We start from the raw sequence: 21,186 nt of genomic DNA on the forward strand, positions 1-21,186 counted from the left end.
AGTGTTGACTGGTGTCACTATCTCGCGAACGCGCCGGCGAATCTCCACCAAATTCGAGGGAACCCTTCAGCTCGAGGAGCCCTCTCGGACGCCACCCTCCGCGCGTCGGTAGCCCCCCGGAATCGCTAGATCGGTCGCCGCCGGACCGCAAATTTAACCAGCCGTAACTCCCGAACCCCGGGGGCTATCCACGCGGGGGTGGTCTCATTCGAAAGAGGGCCTCAAGACATACACTCGATTCGCGTTCGAGAGGGTTCCTCGAGCTGAAGAGATCCCCCGAATTTGGTGCGGATTCGCCGCGCCGTTACGGAGATATGGCCGTTCAAAGTTTCAATGGTTTTCCATAGACTTAAGCTTTAAAGCATTTCATCCAGGTCGCCAGTAGCAAACTAAGTAATTACACCATTTCAAGCATTTTATCTGCATTATATGTTCTGTAAAAAACAATTTCATATCGGCGGCATATTCGCCGATACCGATATATTGGCGACAGGCTCATATCGGCTGATAATATCGGCAAAACGATATATCAGTCGGGCGCTAATAAAAATCCAATTCAATAAAAATAATGTTTTCTTAATTTCCACAGTAAAATTATACCGTTACAATGAAATTTATTTTGGTGTAGAATTGAAGCAAAACCTTTGTTTCAATAATTATATCAAACCATATCCCAATTTTGATTTTACTTTTATTAATTGTGCATTCCTAGTTGTTGTGGAAGTTTGTGTAGAATTCTGCAGACTTCTCTGTTTGTCCATTCTGTGTAGGCCTGCCCATTTGTCCTTTAATCAAACTTACTTTACTTTATAATATCAATTTGATCCATGACATCTCAGAAACTCCCCAGCCTCATCAGAAAAGGATGTATGGAGAGACAAGCAGCAGTGGAGCCACTGACCAGAATCCCTCCATCAGATCAGTGACTGCATCTGCTGCAGTGGCATTCCCATCTTAATTGGGTGCTACGTTCAGGCGATGAGTGTTTCACCAACAGTATAAAAGCGGCCCGGACGCATACCCTCACAGACGATAACGCAGCCGAGCAGTTTGCGCTCAGAGGCATGGGGCAGATCTTCATTCAGGAATTGGATGTTAATTGATTTGATAATTCCCTGTGGTCTTTCCTCTTACGTGCTCGCGTCTCTCTCAATCTGCCGCCTCGCCTCTCACTGGCCACAGCAGGCTGCTGGGCGTTAGACCTGCTCTCCAATTAGCGTGTGTGGGCATGTTAACTTCCGAGTCTACCTGCCTCACATTAGCACCTCTTCACTGGCCTCTTTTGGTCCAGGAAAGTGGATTTTACAGATTTCGCTGGAAATCCCTCACTCATGGCACAGCATTAATGAATTGGCCTGAACTCTTGTGCACTGGCTCTCAGCTGCACATCATCGCCGGCTCCGCTGTTGATGAAGAATGTTAACTTGTAATCTCTTTGGCAGATGTCTGAGTGCATTAGATTTATCGCTCAGCTGTTCCTTGAAGGTATGGCCGTAATTGTTAATGAGTTACTCACACACGGATGAGTCCTGAACAAAATCGATTGCTCTTGATGCTTTGGATTTTCTGTTCCACTCAACACTCTTAACAAATAAAGTTTCCAAAAGGGGGTATTCGCAGTGATGCATAGAAGAACTATTTTGGGTTCCCCCAAAGAACCTTTCAGTGAGCAGTTTTTAAAAGAACGATTTTTGTTTTAAAAGGGGTAGTTCACCCAAAAATGAAAATTCTGTCATTAATTACTCACCCTCATGTCATTCCAAACCCGTAAGACTTTTGTTGTTCTTCGGAACACAAATTTAGATATTTTTGATAAAATCCGAGAGCTCTCTGACCCTGCATAGACATCAAGGGGGAACTACCACGATCAAGGTCCAGAAACGTAGCAAGTACATCAGTAAAATAGTCCATATGACATCAGAGGTTCAACCGTAATTTTACGAAGCTACGAGAATACTTTTTGTGAGGAAAGAAAACAAAAATAACGACTTTATTCAACAATTCTTCTCCTCCTCATTTTCGCCGGCTGTTGAGAACGCGCTCAGGACAGTTCGGACATTGCAGTGAATCAGAGGTAAAAAACGATATAAGTACTGTTCAGTTTCTTGCACAGACCGATCGTTTCGTGTCTTTACACATCAATATATCGTCACGAGCCGCAGGGTTTAATTTGGTTTTGTTTGTGTATGTTTTTTTGACTCTCAAAGCCGTGATTCCCATTCACTTCCATTATATGACTGACAGACTGCAACGGTTTGAGTTAAAAATCTTTGTTTGTGTTCTACTGAAGAAACAAAGTCACCTACATCTTGGATGCCTTGGGGGTAAGCAGATAAATATCAAATTTTCATTTTTGGGGGAACTATCCCTTTAATTTGTGTTCCAAAGATGAACGAAGGTCTTACGGGTTTGGAACGACATGAGGGTGAGTAATTAATGACAGAATTTTCATTTTTGGGTGGACTGTTCCTTTAATGAAATGATGTACAGTATATACTTCAAGTGAAATAGAACAATGAACTGGTGTGACGTCACAATAATACAATATTAGTTTGGAGTTGGTTTTGGAAGTTTAAAACAACATGCCAATGCAAACTTTCCGTAAAAGCTGATAAACAGTTGTCCATGACGATTACATAACAAGAAGGTGTGCTCTGGGGCCCCGTCTTCTTTGGCCTGGAAATCTTCTCTGGTTTATTTCTTTCCGTTTAGTCTGCAACACAAGAAGAAAAAACACAATCTCATATCAGTTCTATGTAACAATTTTATGTTTTGATGGCTAATTGGCTACAGTCTCATTCATACGTATTCATACAATCTGCTTTTGCCCGAGGGTCGGTTATGTTTTTGGGGTGGACCTTCTTGCTTTTTTCTAAAAATCGTATGATTTTGTACGTTTTCATAAAGTGGACAGCACATATTTGCATATTCATCTAAATGCCGCTCCCAGCAGTGTTGGTGGTGTCGGGATGTTCGCTAACAGAATACCTGCTCAGGTATTTTAAACTTACCCCTAAGCGAACAACAAAAAAAGAACTGTCATGTGAGTATATCGGGGCCTTAAGTGTAAAGAACATTTTAATAATCTGAAGAACTTTTTTTTAATTGAACCTTTTGTGCATTGGAAAACTTCCATGTATGTTAAAGGTTCTTCATAGAACCATAGATGTCAATAATGAACCTTTTATTTTTTTTTAAGAGTGAAGAACAACGAAAAGGCTTGGTCAATTTCTGTGGGTGTTACTTCGACACCTAATTCTTCCTCTTAATCCCAGAAATTCACAAAAACAAAGACATAAAACAGGTGTGAACTAATTCAGTTGTTTTTTTACTGTGTATGTGTGCATGCTAGTTTTATTCTTTTTTTAGACCTTGTCGCAGTTTATTTGCCATTCGCTGTGATCTCATTTCGAAGGTTATTGTCCTGACTCCTGAGCTGAAGGTTACGCTCTCAACATGGCTCTCAGCTACAATAAAACCTTTGTAAAAACACCTTCATTAGAACATGCTCCTCATTAAAACACGCAGACGGCTCGGTGAACAGTAATGAGGCTGGGGTGGGCTCACACTCTCCAGCAATTAGATGGCTAAAGAGGAGCATTTTCACCACCGTCTCCCTGTGGAGGGCTTCAAACCGGCCTCTCTGAGACCTCAGAGTGGGTGTAGGGAGGTCAGATGTGTCACCTGAATTTGCCATGACAACTCTCGCCTCTGCCAATCACAGCCTCCTTTGACCCTTTGCCTTGTTCTTAATGACTGTTTGTCCAATCACTGCAGAGATCCCGGTTGTTTTGACATCTATGTTATATTATGACTATATTATGTTGTTTGTTTTGACTGGTGGTCATTGTAATGGCTGTTAGTGTTTTTTTTTTAAATGGCTCATTTAAATTTGTCAGAAGTCACGCTGAACAGTGATTATTATGCTGAAACTCAGTCAAAACTTGGCGAGCTCTTTGGATTGTCTGTAAAAATTGTTTAGTTTGATAGAGTTGTTTATAGCTTTGTTCAGAAACTAATGTTACTCTAATGATCGCCAGCTTTGTTTACTGACCCTGTGCAGCCCGGAGCCTGCCGACATCTGTTTCACGTTCTTAATTAGCCGATTACCGTGCACGCACACATCTTTGTTAACTGTATGGAAAGGCATTTTGACACGAGCTTTAATCAAATTAATTTTCAGAAGTGGGGCTCTAGATGGAAGCAGTAAGAATGATGTCTGTTTTTGTACCTCGTGTGTTTTTAACGTAAACTTGTGTGTGAATGAGAACTTAGTTTAGTACTCACATGCTGTGACAGCCGCTTTCTCTCCATGTGCTTCGGATGTGTGCTCTCAGAAAACCGTATATCAGAAGTTTAAACTCGTATGGTTTAAAACGCATGACTTCAGCACGATAAACATGATAATCAGAACCAAAACAGATGTTTTTAGCAGGTACAAGCTGTAATGGCGGAGCTCTATTCTGGAAAAGGGGGTGGGGAGCAGCAGCTCATTTGCATTTAAAGACAGGCCCGAAAAAACAGCGTGTTTCTGCGTCCACTCAAAATAGGCATTTTCAAAATGATATAATAAATGATCTGTGGAGTATTTTGAGCTGAAACTTCACAGACACATTCTGGGGACACCAGAGACTTGTATTATACATTGTAAAAAGGGGCATAATATGTCTCCTTTAAAAGAATATGCTCATAGAGTCAAGAATTGCAGTTGTTTTCCGCCAGTGCCTGATCTTTTGACTATCCACTTGTCATCCTAGCCGATGTGTTCTCAAAGCTCAAAATTAAATATTTTGACCTTTTTCCATGTTTGGTGGTGCAGAGTGAAACTCTTCACGCATTACGTTTTACTGTGCATTGCTCTCTTAAAATTTCCGTTTAAGAAATACAATGGCACTGAAACATCTCTCCTCATCATAAAGGGAAATTAGTATCATGGTTGTAATTGCATGTTCTGGTGCGTAGATGAGCACTGAGCTGTGCACATTTGACGAAGTTCTGCCCCCTCAGAGCAGGGGTGCTTTGTAAGGAGTTAAATTGGATGGTTAATTCGGGTGTTATTTACCCTGTAATTCATTAGCTTGGCCCTGCCATTGGCAGCGGGCAGGCTGTAATTTCACGCTTCGCAATAAAAGATGTCTCATAATCTGCTTCATTTAGCACCGAAAGAATTTAATGAAATTAACTGCAGCCCTAATTAAGACGGTGAATATTAAAGACCTGCTATCAAGCCTTTAACGAGTGTGACATGATCCGCCTTCTGTGGGATTGGAAAAATATCATTTCCCAGGGAAAGGTTGTCGCTGCTCCGAGCCATTTTGGCCAAGATGGCATTTTTGTCATGCACACTAACCTCCCGCAAATTAGATTTTTTTTCCCTTTCCCTGTATAATTTTAGCTTGAAAATAATTTCACCAAATACACAAACATCAATCAGGGCTCTTTGTTTAGATTTGGCTAATCTCTTGTTGCCAGTATCCATTGGCTTCGATTGGTTTAAGCTTTCAGGGGAGTGTTGAAACCACTCATTAAGCTTCTTGATGACCTTGACATGTTATTATTTAAAACTGAGAGCCACGATGAACCTCACATTACCGTCTTTACTGTCTGTTCATCAAACTTGGGCTCCTGAGCATTATTTAACATGGCCAGGTGTGTAGTTACGAAGACATAGATTTGAGAAAATAACTCTTTTCAGCTTTCATTGTCAGACAAAAACTGAATCGAAACTAGAGATTATAATCCGCATGAGACAATGTGTCCCTCACATTCACAAGCCTTCTTCCACTCAATATATTCTCTATACAGAATAGATATACTATATATTTCTTTTAAAAATATAGTTTATATTAGCTAGCGGAATAATTTCCGTTCTGTTTCGTCTTAGTACATTTGTATTTCTCAAGTAACCTGCTTTAACACCAAACTAGAAAAAAATCTTTTAAAAATACGTTTGGAAATGCATGTGCATCTGTACACTTTGAATACACATGAGAACGTAAAAGTTTTAGATATATTTTTCAAGATTGAAAGTGCTTTTTTTTTTCTTAAATATCATTACATTTTCAGGAGTTGCAGTCGCTTTACAGTCTAAACAACATTATTTTGTCATACATATATATATCACTATATATTTTGGTTGCACCACATGACTTTTTTTAAATATTAATAATTTATTGTAATTTTAGGTTGTAATCTGTTATATAGCTTTAACAAAGCAAAATCTTTCCAAGTACCTCTGTAACCCGTTTAAGTACCCCTGTGCTAGAAAACATGGATAATTCTACACTAATGTTTATTTAATGATGTATTCTCATTTCTGGCCTGATTCAGGTGTGTTTGTCAGCGTGAGAGAATGTGTGCTAGAGCTGCCTGTCGTTAAATGATAAATGTCTTTTGGGGAGGTGTGTCCTCTCACTGCCTGCACCGGCCAGATCAGATGGCCGTAGCGATATAAGACCTCCAGCTTTCACGCCATGTCACTCACATGGCCCCACTTCCCTCGTACACACACACATACACAGTCACTCACAATGACAGGGCCGGAGGCGAGCCAGTGTTGGGATGACACACTTAATTTCGCACCCTTCTCTCTGGAGCGCCCAAGAACAATAAGGCCAGCGTGGGCAAACACCCAACCTTTTGTTAAGCGGCTGTCCGGTGCGGACTCATAGGAGACGGATCCTGTCCACCATACTGACTCTGTCCACACCCATGCCACAGTCCGCATTCATCTCCTGGTTAACCTCTCCTTTTGTTGTAGAAGAATGCAAGAAATGAGAAGAGCTGAAAGAAGAGGATAACACACTGATAAGAGCACATCGGCACATCTTTTAATGGAAGAGTGCACAGATTAGAGGCTTTTGTTTGTTCGTGAAGTTTATTTGTAATTGACGCTTACCCTGTTCCGGCTCTTTCCTTTCAGAAAAAATGAGAATATACATTTTCTGCCTTTGCTTTGTCTGTGTTATGTTGACTTGACAAAGCCAACATATACTGATCTACTATTTTCTCTAATGCTGCCTCTAAAATTTTTAAAATTAATGTGGCCTAAAGTGTTTAAGCTATGACCGCCCAACTTGGACTGATCGGAATTATGATTTTCACAAATCTGATGGAAAAAAAAAATCTGTTTAGCATAGGACGTGCTACCCTTACGAAAATTAACCATGGTTTTATTATAGTAAATGTGTAGTAACCACGTTTTTTGGCGTATTGATTACCATATGTATAACCACAGTTTTACTACAAATGCCATGGTTAAACTATGGTTAGTGTAGCAAAACCATGGTTATTTTGTAGTTTTTTTTTGTTTCATTTGTTGTAAAACCATGGTTAATTTTTGTAAAGGTCGTAAACATGTTAGTCATGCCAGCAAACATGTTAAAACATAATACCATACTAGTAAAACAAATTAGAAGCATGCTAGCAACATGTTAAAACCTGCTAGCAATGTACTAAACCATGCTAGTAATATGAAAAACATGTTAGCAACATGCTAAAACATGCTAGAAACATGCTAGAAACATTTTGACCTTTAAACAGGCTGTTTGTTAGCAATATGTTTAATCATGCTAGTGAAATGTTAAAGCATGCTAGCAACATGTTAAACATGCGGGAAATGTGTTAAACATGCTACCAACACACTAGGAAAATGCTAGCAGCGTGTTACATAATAACATAATAACAATGAGATTTTAGCAACATGCTAAAACATGGTGGATGACTGCTAGTTTTTTTTAGTCTTTTAAAGGTCTAATAGTTTTTATGTAGTTTTTTAGCAGTCTGAAGTAGTCTAATATGATTAGACAGTTTTTGGTCCGTCTGACAATTAAAACATTTTTTTGGGGCTTTGTCAAGCTTTTCTCATCTACTTATTTGTTTGTGCTCTTTAGTGTTGAGCTTTATTGGATGATTTAACCACTATATTATTGATGTTCCACTGAAGTCCACAGGTGCTGTAGTTATGTCTGTGTGAGATTTATTTTTTTGTTTTTTGACCCTGTTTGCAACATTACAAGACCTTCAAGTTGACAACCAGGGGAGGGTAAAATAGAGGCAAGCAGGGTATCACTCGCCTGGGCCTTAAATAATGAGCGATTACTCCCATCAGAGAAGTGACGTGGTGTTCAATTAGCCTCTCCTGCTGAATGATCGCTTGTCATCTTCCCGATGGATGTGCAAAATTAATATGCCTAGATCCAAAACAGGCGAGGCAGCTACCTGCCCAACACAACATGCCTGGAGAAGACCCCACACTTACACCGTCATTAAAAGATCATCTTCTTTTTTCTCTCTCAATCTGTCCATCCCTTTCTTTCTCTTTCTTTTCCCCTCTTTAATTTTTGCTCTTTTTTTTCCTGAGCCTCTCTCTCTCTCTCTCACACACACACACACACACACACACACACACACACACACACACACATATCTCAGTCTTAGTTAATGAAGTAATGGATATTCACCCTATGTGACAGATGGGCCGCTAGCGGCAGCACCCTTGTTAGGAAATTAAAAAGCTCGTCAACTTGTGTTTACCACTCAGCAGGAGAGGCCGTTGTTATTTCACCCAGGAAGCTCTCTTCTCTTGTCTTGAACTCTGGGTCTAGGGTGTACAGACGTGCAGACTGACCTAAGGGAACATCCTCCCACACGTATATCTCCATCACCCAGGGCCAGACTGATCTCAGAACAGTTACAGGCCTCATTACCTACAACCCAGCTGATCTTAGAACAAACATATACAGTATGTGTCACCCGAGGCCAGGCTGATTTCAGAACAGTTCCACAACATGAAATAAAATAATATAAAAATCATACTAGAGCACATGATCAAAAATATATGCCGTTTTTTTAATTTTTTTTTTATTTAGGTTTCTAAATAAAAAGTTTTACACTGTTGAGTCGAGAGGCTCTGAGGGGACACATGCCGTGTAACAGCAAAATATTGTTATTTGGTGCTCTTCAGTTTTTTTTTTTTTTTTGAAGTGGCTTTCCACAAAAATCAAGCGTAACTTTCAAGCATCTAATACACTACACTAAAAAAAAAAATCTGATTCTGTTCCAACCTTTGCAGAGTTTTTAGTCTTCTTTTGATAGTATTTAGTATTCTTAGGCTTACAAACTTTATTTTATTTTATTCCAAATCCCATTACATCCAACTCTGTGGTGTTAAAACCTCTTTTAATCATCACTAAATAAGACAATAGAAAATCATATTCATAGTATAATGTTAAAATATATGATTAAAATGACAAATATATTACTACATTTTGCCGTCGCAATGTAATGAAAGTCGTGACGATGCTTTTCTTCCTTTTCTTTTCGTTCTATTTTACATGCATCATGAGAAAGAAGTCTGGTGTTGACTTGTATGTGTGTGTGTGTGTGTGTGTGTGTGTGTGTGTGTTTATACATATATTTATTATTAAATGTTCTTTTTAAAATTTGTATTACATCCAAAAAAATTTACATTTCAATTTCTGATATGCTGTGAAAAAAAAAGTATTGTAAAGACTGACATTGACGAGGTGAAGTTTATTATTTACATGTTTTTAGCCTCAGCAAACTACATTTTCAAATGTACTTCACTGTCACTCCTTTCGGTACATCATTTCAGCCTGTTTTTTTTTTTTTCCTTCAGACTGTTTAGATACCAATTACCACATAATTAGGCCAGTTTAACAGTGTGTTACAGTTAGGGACCGTGGCATTTTTTATGAAAATTCAGGCTGTGGAGTGACTGAAAGAAAAACAAGAAGAGAAATAGGCAGCGAGTGACAGAAACTTGTCGGCTCTGGTGTTGCACGCTCCGTGGCAGCCAGAGCAAGAAATCTATTATTATCCGTCCTGACTGCGCGTTAATGTTTAACAAGTTCAGCGAAGTGACACGCCGCCGCAGCAGCGTAATTGCTAATCAGTGGACAGTTTTATTCCCTTCTTGCCTAATGAATTTGGCTGAAATGAGGTGTGGGCGGCCGGACCCTTAAACAGGCAGTCAGCCACCACTGATGTGTGTAGGAGAGGAAGGTTAGTGCTCGTGTCATAGTGCTAATGTGCTCTCTAACACTCCAAGGCGAATTTGCATGTGTAGCTCACAGTGCTTTTTTTTTTCTCACTCTCCTCAGAGTGTGCAAATAAACTGTCTGTCCACTTGAGTACAAAATAATTGAGTGTTTTGTTTGTAAGTGTGAAAATTGGGAGATACTTTATGAACCATGGACAGTTTTAACCCTCTTTCACACTATAAATCAATTTGTAAGTATTTTTCAGACCAGGATGCTATGATGTTCACAATAATTATTGTATGAGAGAAATGAATACTGTTAAAATTCAGTAATGAGAGTTTAACTTTGTATAACTTTTCTGTTTTTGTGTATCAGGGCATGTTGCTGAAAAGAAGCGGCAAGTCACTGAACAAAGAGTGGAAGAAGAAATACGTCACGCTTTGTGATAACGGAGTCCTCACGTATCATCCTAGTCTGCATGTGAGTACCAACACACACACACACACACACACACCGCCAGTACATGTGTATTGTATTTGCCTTTCTCTTCACCTTATTGGCCCTGCCCTGTTAATGTTGTTATTATTCTCAGTTCACCCGTCACGGTAACGGTGCAATTTTTTAATGTCCTTTTCACTGACGTTTAACGGATTATTGTGTCCGCCTCAGTAAGCATGGTGTCTGATGACACGATCTTGTCCTTAATTACCAGCTCATCTGTTTGCACGTGGCTGACGCTGTTGATGTGTAACATAACGCTGTAATGGCTTGTCATAATCACCAACTCGGACGACCTGTTTGCCCACACACCAATGGAAATGGCCGTCTTTTATTGGTTGTTTTCCCTCTGGATTTTTTTTGGGAGTGATAATCAGACCATATTGTTAGCGCTAACCAATCCCGAAGTGATTTGGCTAACACCGCATAGGAGATCACGAATGCAGATGAAAGATACTGAATAGAATTAATGGATGAAGAAATGGATAGCTAGTAGTCAGACCTTGCCCTTTGAACAAGAACAAGTTAGTTTTATGGTTTAAATAAACAAGGTAGAAACTTTGAACTATATTATTTTTCATGCTCTCTACAGTCAATTGTAGAAATTCACCACACAAAACACGTAGTAGTGAGGGTATGTAATCAGCTTTTTTTTGTTCGTTTACTGAATTTGAACTTTGACAGGTAAGAAGGTAAAATGATGTGTAAGATAAGCTCTGGCATTTAAAAAAATGTATATGAACAAAAACATAAAATAATACTTGAGGTCTATAATATTTTCCTACTCTTGAGACATTTCTAGAATACAGGATGCTAGAAGTGATTAGAAGTGAAGACAATAAACAACATAGAGATAGACTTGGAAACAAGAAATTCCAAGTGTACTTGATGTCTGGTGGAATAATTCAAGGGATATTTTTCATTGAATCAGGTGAGCAAATTCCAAGACCACAGTGTCTGTTCTCTTTTTCCCATTATGAAAGCAAAAATAGTTTATTTGATGTAAATGCCACATAAAAAATACAAGTGTTACAACTAAACTAAACTTTACTAAAAAATGAAAGGGTAACTTTTTAAGTTCATTATAGATTTTGACTTAAAATTGAAAATGTTTATTGAACCAAGTATGTATATAACCATCATCAGTCATCAATGATTTTAGTATAGGCCTTAATGAGCTTATTGGTATAGATTAGATATAGACCAATATAATAATAGTCTAAATTGTTGTTGTTGAGTTACTTATTAAAGGGATACTTTACCCAAAAATTAAAATGGTCATCATTGACATTTACATGTTGTTTCAAACCTGACTTTCATTCATCTTTGGAACACAAGTGAAAATATTTTCAATAATCTCTCATCATTCTTGTCTCATCATTGTTTTTTGTCCACCCAACCACTTGATAAAGCTTGAAAATGCTGATTAAATATACTTTCCAATGAATTTTAATTTTTTGGTAAACTATGTATATGTAATGTAATTTGTATTTAGATTTTTTTTTTTTTTTCTGAACCCATCACACGGTTAGATGCCTTCCTGACACATTGACCAATTTTAGTCCAGCCAGCTCATCTCAAGTAGATATAACTACAGACCAGAGATCTCCAAAATGGGCCGTGAACTCCAAAAGTAGGCAGAACCTCCAAAATGGGGCGGGGTCTCCTCGTGCAAATACTTTCACCATTGGCTCTGGCTCCAGCCAATTGTTATCGACTTACATTTCAAAATAAAACTTTATAAATGTAACATGGTTTCTAGTTCATCTAAAATAAAATATGCTATATAAGTAAATATTCTCCGTGAGAGCAGAGCCCAAAGCTCGTGGCCAGTGGTGTTCAAACTGGAGTTTGAACCTCTGCTTAATGATATAAACGGGAATCACCCACGAGCCATTTCGCGAGCCGTCCCAGCGCAGCGCAGGGGAAAGATTTCACTCTATCGCTTTGTTCTAAGCAACGGGGGCGTCCCGGGGCTCGAAATTCGCAGGGTAAGAGGGGGTAGTGACGCTGGGTGTAACTAAAAAGGTGCCATTGTTCGGTGAGGTCCAGTTGGGGAGTTATGGAACGATCTCATATCGCATAATCTTATTAACTGTTTATCTCCTGAACTGCAACTTTCTTTACCACGCTATTCAGCGCTAATCCCGCCGTGCAGTCAATTTCACTGGTTAAAGTTAGGGTCAGGTGTACGGTAGGTTTAAGAGTTAGCATTTTTTTGTAGCATAGTGTAGGAAATCAACACTTTAATTGACACAACCAATAAAATCTTTAGAATCAGCTGTGGGGCGGAGTTTGCACTGAAGTGGATTGGGGGAAAAAATTGTGCATGCGTGTCAAGTGCCTGTCTGTCAATGGGAGGAAGCCACGCCCTATTTTGGAGCTCCCGCCCCCATTTGGAGATCTCCGGGCTGCAGTTATACCCTTCTCGCTCATCTGGTTGAATTAGAGGAAGTGTGCGTCATCATATACGGTCCCCTCCTCCCTTTGGCTGTGAACAGGTTCCTCTCATCAGCAGGTGTCTGCTACACAGGCATCAATTAGAGTGTTTGCGGAGGCTAATAAGATGAAACTCAATCAAGGCTCTTAATTGCTCAACTATGTGAAAAAAAAAATCCCATTAATGCAGCTGATTAAGAGGATGGCAATAGATGCAACCTAATTAGTGAGGAAAAAACTCAAATAACTCATCCATGCACACATCCATTACAACCACGCCACAACTTTATGTAATCGTTTTTTGAGACACATAACTATTGTGTGTTGATTAAACTTGCACTGCTTTGTTAAACATTACGTGATTATGGTTTTAGCGCGGTGCGATTTGATAGATTCATCGATGTGGAGCATCAATTTTAAATGCACATCTGCCCCTGAAGTGGCCAGACGATGATCTTTTCATCAACTGTTCTCATTTGAGCACACAACTCCCTTAACTAAATCCCTCAAGTGGCTTGCTCGTCCTTTATTTTAAATCACGAGTTACATATGGACCAGTCCCCGGAGTGTATGTCCTACATGAAACGCAATAACATATGTTCTTCAATAGAGCAGCTTCGTGGAGTCTTTTGCCTTAATGAGCAGGGGCAAGGCTTTGAGAGCGAGAGCATACCACCCAGAACTGCCATACATCAGCTGAGTGCCAATCAAATAACACAAAGCCCTGAGAATCTCTGTGTATGTGTGCTGCACCGAGCAATTTACAGCAAGAGCATAACGTGTCCATCTCTCACTAGAGGCCAACAAAAGGGCAATTCAAAGCCAAGAGCTCTCAACACGGTTTAACAAGCCACAGGAGAGCCCTTCAGGAGTGGCGGGCCAACAGCTTGCGGCTGGTAATTGCATCCCTATTAGCATTGAGTAACTTTCATCATCAATGCAAGCAAAGCCACGCACAAATCCAGACAACGCAGTCAGAATCCAAACACATGCTGCGATGGCATGCTGTGATCCGCAGAAAAGGAAAAAGAAGCTCGGGGGAAGATTTTACATGTTCTAAAAGGCTGATTTTCTGCATACAAAGTGCACTTCATAATGAATATCAAATACATTAATATTGATTTCTTCACCTCCAGAGGGTGGGCAGAATTAACTGTGTGCTGACAAAATAAATTTAGTAGACACTTTTCATCCAAAGTGTCCACTGCTGTTGTATTAATCCTTTTGTCATTTTTACTAAAGGATTATATGCAGAATGTTCATGGGAAGGAGATCGACCTGCTGCGGACTACAGTGAAGGTTCCAGGGAAGAGGCCCCCCAGGGCCATCTCCACATGTGCGGCCCCCAGTCCCAAAACCAATGGGCTGACCAAGGACATGAGCAACCTGCAACTTGGACAGACACCAGGTAACGTGATCTGTCTTGTGATTTTTTGTGTTGTTTTGTTTTGTTGAATTTTGCTTTGTTTTGTATTAAATAAAATTGGATAATAATATAACAAAAATTTGATAATTATATGAATTAAGTAATGTATTTTTTATTTTATTTACAACAATAAAATATATACTGACCATCTATCACTGGAACATGATCATGCTTTTTCTTTTTATGATTTATTTTTTTGATGATTTTTACAATTATTTAATATAGTATAGTAATGTAACAAAATTAGATTACAATATAAATTATAAAATATATTTTGTATTTTTATTTGAAATATTTAAATACATACTGTCCATCCATCCAAGGTGTTCCCCTGCATATGGCTTGAGAAAATAGCCTTCAACATGTCTTTGACCATACATTAGACAAGTAGTTTGGAAAATGAATGGATAATAAAATGTATTTAATTCAGTATAAATTAAAATAATTAATTGTAATAGTTAATACATATTTAAAATAATACAAAACATTTCCTTACATTGTTTTATCAAGTGCTTTCCAAGAAAACAAATTACAAAAGTCTTAATGTCAATGTAATAGGACTAGGAAGCGGTCTTCATTAGTAGAGAATTAAACAATTAAGTTATTGTTTCGTTATTCGTGTAACACTCATTGGATCAACAATCCTTAAGCCCCCCAAGGAGTGTTAAAGACCCTTTTCAGGCACATACACACACACAAAGCACCAGGAGGACCAAACTAATAGCATGAATATTCAGTGACCCATAATACATGTACTAATTATTGTCATGAATATTAATGCAATCAGCGCTCGTTCTCCAGTCAGGCAAGTCCGAAATGAGCACTAATGAGAGGGAGAGAGAGAGAAGGAGGGAGGGAGGGAGGGAGGGAGCGGTAGAGAAGAAAAAATAGATAATTCACAGTGGTACGGCAGTCAAGCTTTTGTAAGTGAAGTATTTGACTGTAGGGCTGGGTCAGTGGCGTGATCACATGCACCTCTTTTTCCTTTGGTTTTAACATCTCATTTTTGCGAGAGCTCCAATTATGCACCGAATCCATTATAGCATATCTTCACACACTGCTGTTCTTTCGCTGTGTGCGTGTGTGTAGACCCTTTTCTGCCCCCATACATACATAGTGTTTATTTTCCTCCAGACGACCACTGATGTAAAAATGGAGTTTATCAGGGCTCTCCTGAAGTATGATCAGCTTTTGCCATTTACCCAAAGGTGCTGCCGTCTGATTTATCCGCTACAATGGAGATTAAATTGAGTCGTGACATTTCATTCAGTCGAGTTTGCAACGGGCCAGTGGAGGCCCGTGGGTACACCTTTTTGCAACAACAACATATTAAAAACCAGAAAATGAAGTATTTACTGAACCCTGTTTTTTATGTTTAAACTACATTGAGTATTTTGTGTGTGACTGTAGCTAGAGCCAACGGTATCATCAAATCAGCGTTATTTACATTTTGTTCACCGCTATTGGACAAACTGTTAGATTTGCTCTGTTTGTAAGCCCAGAAGCCTTATGGTTGATTGTGTTTGAGTCTGTATGTGTGCGTCATATCATATCCTCCCGCGTTCTTTTGTGCGCAGTTGTGGTGTAATCTTATTAGTGCGATTAGATATGGCTTCCTATGATGTCCACTTTAATTTCCACGTGAGTCAGACGAACCTCTCCCACAGTTTAATGATGACTCACGGTGGTGATAATAATTAACCTTCGAATAATCTGATGTCACTATTTATGCACTTTGACGACAACAAATCAAGAATTTTTGTGCATGAGTTGTAGTTACACTTATTATTATTATTATTATTATTATTATTATTATCATTAACAAGCATTAAAATTATTACAAAAATGACACCTGGAAGTAAAAAAATTAGGGATGCATTGATATAAAAATTTTGGTCAATATCAGTAAGCTGATAATCATAATCATAAAATTGCATACTGTCTTGTTTAAATAAATTAAATCACTAAAAAACAAAATTATTTGAAATGCTACAAATGATTAATGCATCACAACAAGTTTTTTGCTACATATTTTGCTACATATTACATTTAATGGGTTAGTTTACCCCAAAATGCAAAAAAATTATCATCATTTACTTTTCAAATCCATAAGATTTTCATCCATTTTCGGAATACAAATGCATTTTTTATGTTCTCTCATCCATTCATTGTAAGTCAAGGTAACCAAAATTTTAATCTTCAAAAAGTTCATAATGACATTATAAAAGTCTTCTGAAGAGACACAATCACTTTATATGATCACATTTAATTTAGGCTTTTATTGACACAATATACACAATTTAACATGACAGAAATAACCCCTTACTGAATTATTCATCAATTTTAAACATAAACTTTGATTATGATTACAAAGGTAATCTAAATGTAAAAATTGTGGAAATGACCATACAATATTAAATAACTGACCAATACTGCTAAAAACAAATTCTAATATTGGCTGATAACCAATATAGTGCCAATATATTTTACTTATTGTAAAAATATTTTTATAAACCATTATAAAAACTAGACTTTGCCAAAAAAAAAAACTACACTCTAAATGTACTCTAGAATACAAACAAAAACTATATGGCATTACAGATGACAAGAACAAATCAGAAAATGTTGTGCATTGGGTATATTATATGAATGGTGCATTAATTTTCATGCGTCTCTCTCGCAGGCTCTGTGACCAGTAGCTCTTCTGCATCTCAGATGGCGAGTGGCATCAGTCTGGTGTCGTTTAACAGTCGGCCAGATGGGATGCATCAGCGCTCATATTCTGTGTCCAGTGCTGACCAATGGAGTGATGCCACAGTCATCGCCAACTCAGGAATCAGCACGGGTAAGTGTTAGGACACATTCCCATGTGTAGCTCCTCGAACTGCTGTGGGGGGTTTGCTTGTACGCATGTCGTCGTCTTGAAGGTTTATCTTCAGAACTGAGAACAGATCCTTAAACAGTGATTTGTTATCCTATAGTTGTAAACACACACATACACCCACTCCACCTTTCATTGATCCTTGTGTCAAGCTCTAATGCTGCTTTAACTGTTTATCAAAGTAATGGCCACTCAGGAGAACCACATTACCAAAGGCTCATCTGTCGACGGCTAGCAGAAGAGAAATGTTTGGGGCATGATGTTTATCAGTCTGTCACCTTTCTGTTGTCAGAGAATTTCATACTTGGCTATTTTTTATTTAATCTTAAATCTCATGTCTAAACAGCCACAGGGGGGGAAATGGACATGCACACAGAGGTCACTATTGGACTGACAGCTGTCAGGCACAATGTTTTATGTGTGCTGATGAACTGCAGTGACATGGCGTGGCTAGTTTTAGGCCTGTCGTTTGACCCCTGCTTGTAGTTGACTCTGCGTTTACCCCTGATAACAATTAAAGCTGTGAAACACTTAAATGGGCTCCTGGCCGCGTCCGCAGCAGGACACTACTCGCACACAGCTGAGCCACAGACCCCACATGACTTCAACAGTACATCTTTTAAAATGTTAGGTTTTTTATTCTAATTCTTTTCCACAAAACAGTCATGTTTTGGTTTTTAATGCCCATTTACAATATTTTATGTCACCCTTAAACCTGTTTAACACAGCAGAGATAAACAAAGCTGCAGCATTCATGTTTTTCTCCTCCAAGAAAAGTGCCAGTTAAGCACAAACCCCACCTCAAAACTGATTCTAAAGATTTCATTAGTTATTTTAATCACGGTGCTGATTTCCTACACAGTGCTAAAACATATACTAACCACTAACCCTAAAATGAAAAAGTATCCTCAGCCTTAGTTTAGCATTGGTAGCAACTGGTTTAGAGGAAGAAAAAAGAGGGGTTTTTTCCTGCGTAACCAAACTGTGACTTTAATTTCTGGCCTACTTCATTTAGAATTTCCTTTAATAATGTCCATTAATGATGGAATTCATATTTAAAGTGAGCAACTGAGAACTGTTACAAAGTTGATCATTATTAAATCTAATTTACAAGATCAGACAGAGCACATTAAATTCCAAATCCACATGGAACTCACTAGTGTAGCTATAAACTGTTTAATAATCTGGATTCAGCTAGTGTTGGTAAGTAGAATGTGCTGTTTGTATAACTGTCACCTTGTGTGGAATAATTGCAAAAAAAAAAAAAAAAAATTGATGCATTGCTTTATAGTGCCTTGTCAACATTTTCTGAGCTCAGCATACTGCTTGCAGCAAAAAAAATATGTATGTAGTATCTAGTATGCAGAAAAAACACTACATTTACACATAATGAATGAATGACATTATATTTGTGAACAGTATACAAAACAATCTGTACTGAAATGTCACAGTTTTGGAAGAGTGTGCAGAGTAGTAGGTGAAAACTGGGGGGCGGGGGAATGTAAAGGTACATTTATATATAACAAAAACACCAAAATGTGTGATATAACACCAAAATTTGAGATATAGATATATATATATATATATATATATATATAATAAAAATTCAATAAAGATAAAAATGTTAGTGTTTGTTGACATATGCCCTCTCTTTAAAACAGTAAGCAGGGGAGTTGGTGGGAGAATCCATCAGTGGCCTCTGCTTCAGTGATATTCAGGGTGGTTGTCCGGACACTGCGGTGCTCCGGAGGGCTGTGTTATGAGGCTGTGTGAGTGCTTGTATGCTTCCCCCCCAGGAATCTCGTAAAAATAACCTTTCTGCTGCCCTAATGATGTGTCTGTCCACGGCCTGACTGGATCAGATCTGATGTCTGGATGACTGTAGTGCCGGACGCTGATTGCTTGTCACCTCTTGCCCCCAGGAGCTGATGGGAATGAGATCCTGTCTTTTTTCTGAGAGAAGTGAAGAGAGATAAGTGGTAGCAAAGTAATTAACTGACATTCCCCGCTTTGCGCTGTGAGAGAGAGACTGTTGACTAACCTCTAACGTTTTTCTAACGTCTCTAGCCAGGAAGTTACATTATTTTTTTCATATTAGCTGACTGCAATACTTTTTTCTTACTAATTTTGGGATTCTGTATTGAAAAATTCATAGAATCAGTTTCTCACAAAATATGTGCATTTTGCAGCATTTTGTAGGTGACGAAGTCTCGTGTTGTCATTTGTGTCTTAAGTCGCTGGGGTATATTTGTAGCAATAGCCAAAAATGCATTGTATGGGTCAAAATGACTGATTTTTCTTTTATGCCAAAAATCATTAGGACATTAAGTAAAGATCATGTACCACGAAGATATTTTGTAAATTTCCTACTGTAAATATATCACAACTTAACTTTTGATTAGTAATATGCATCGCTAAGAACTTCATTTGGACAACTTTAAAGGCGATTTTCTCAATATTTAGATTTTTTTTGCACCCTCAGATTCCAGATTTTCAAATAGTTGTATCTCGGCCAAATATTGTCCTATCCTAACAAACCATACATCAATGGCTAAGCTTATTTATTCAGCTTGGAGTTGGTGTATAAATCTCAATTTCAAAAAATTTACCCTACGACCTTCACATTTAATCACCAGAAACTGCCACAAAGACATGATTCCTGTCTTCCTCTGAGCCAGTTACCACTATTTGTTAAATTCTCAGCTGGTTTTCACATGTATGAATTATTTCTAATGAAATTATTTTATGTTTAATTATGCATAAAATAATGAATTATGACCAGTGACAGAAGAAAATGCAAACATGACCCAGATGTTTTCTGCTACATCTGTGGGTGTTTTACTACTTTTCATCCAAAGGGTGACGCAAAATTACAGATTTTTTTTGACAGAATGTGTTAATGGAAAGTTGTTTGATATTAAATAGAGTATTTGAACATATTTCTCCACTCCTTTGCAGATTGTAAGTTAAATTATGCATTTTGAATACTACTTATCATCATTCAAATTAAACATTTAACATTTGACTGCTTTTGATATTTTCGCAAGTACATTAAAGATAAGAAGATTTTTCGAATTATATATTTTTTAATGATATATTTCTAAGTTATATATCTAAAAAAATTGTACATGATGGAAAGTTTTTATTAATTTTGTTGAACGTACAATCCAAAACATTTTTGATGCTTGCAAATCAGCAGGAATTTTTTTTTTTTTTGTGGTCTAAAAGTAAGCTTGCTAATTAATTTCCCACAATGCAATTCTTGTGACTAAACACATACTGACAACCTTGTGCTTTTTACACAAAATAAACTGAGCTGGTTTGAACTGAGATCATTTAAAACTACAGATGCCTTTAAAGTGTAATTGTAAGAGGGTCAAAGTTGAAAAGAGCTACAGTGGTTGACACTTGGCTGTGTGCCGTCTGAATGAGTTGGATCACATCAGAGCAGACTCGTCCTGACTGGACATGGCTGTCATTTGAGAAACACAGCCTCAGTAATGAGCTCTTTTATTCCAGAGGAAACAAAGCCAAGTCCATTTAAAGGAGATAAGATCCCCTCCAGTGATCGGGCTCTCTGTGTCTTTTTGTCTCACTCCATGTTGTCTTGAGGGCATGGGAAAGGCAGTGACATCCCTGTCTCTTTACCTGGAGCATCCTTAGCTCCAAGCAGACAGTTGCACATAAAAATATCCCCTCTGTCCCTCCCTCTGTGGCTATTCTTGATCCTCCCTCTCTTTCGCTTAATAATGAGAGACAAGCAGCAGCAGAAGTAATGAGTGTCTCTTTGATTACCACTGCTGTGTTTAGGTGCTCTGGGGTACATGCTTTTAGTTCGACCCGCCTTAAGATAAGTTCCTGGCCGCACTGATGTCATGTCACCCAACTTGTTGATTAATGCTCTTGTTTTTTTGTTTTGTTTTGTTTTACATAGGGAT

The 21,186-nt window shown here is 38.3% G+C and overlaps 1 protein-coding gene across 4 annotated transcripts in view; it reads left to right on the forward strand.

The window, feature by feature from the left end:
* The window catches only part of agap1 (ArfGAP with GTPase domain, ankyrin repeat and PH domain 1), a 143,179-nt gene that overhangs the window by 79,463 nt on the left and 42,530 nt on the right, over nt 1–21,186 (forward strand). For all 4 annotated transcript variants that reach the window (XM_016486609.1, XM_016486612.1, XM_016486610.1 and 1 more), the window contains 3 exons: nt 10,380–10,484; nt 14,184–14,349; nt 17,051–17,212. In XM_016486609.1, coding sequence (XP_016342095.1) covers nt 10,380–10,484; nt 14,184–14,349; nt 17,051–17,212 — 433 coding nt within the window. The remainder of the gene's footprint in view (nt 1–10,379; nt 10,485–14,183; nt 14,350–17,050; nt 17,213–21,186) is intronic.

This window comes from Sinocyclocheilus anshuiensis, unplaced genomic scaffold (genome assembly GCF_001515605.1).
Source record: "Sinocyclocheilus anshuiensis isolate Anshui unplaced genomic scaffold, SAMN03320099.WGS_v1.1 scaffold101, whole genome shotgun sequence".
In the NCBI taxonomy this organism is placed as follows: domain Eukaryota; kingdom Metazoa; phylum Chordata; class Actinopteri; order Cypriniformes; family Cyprinidae; genus Sinocyclocheilus; species Sinocyclocheilus anshuiensis.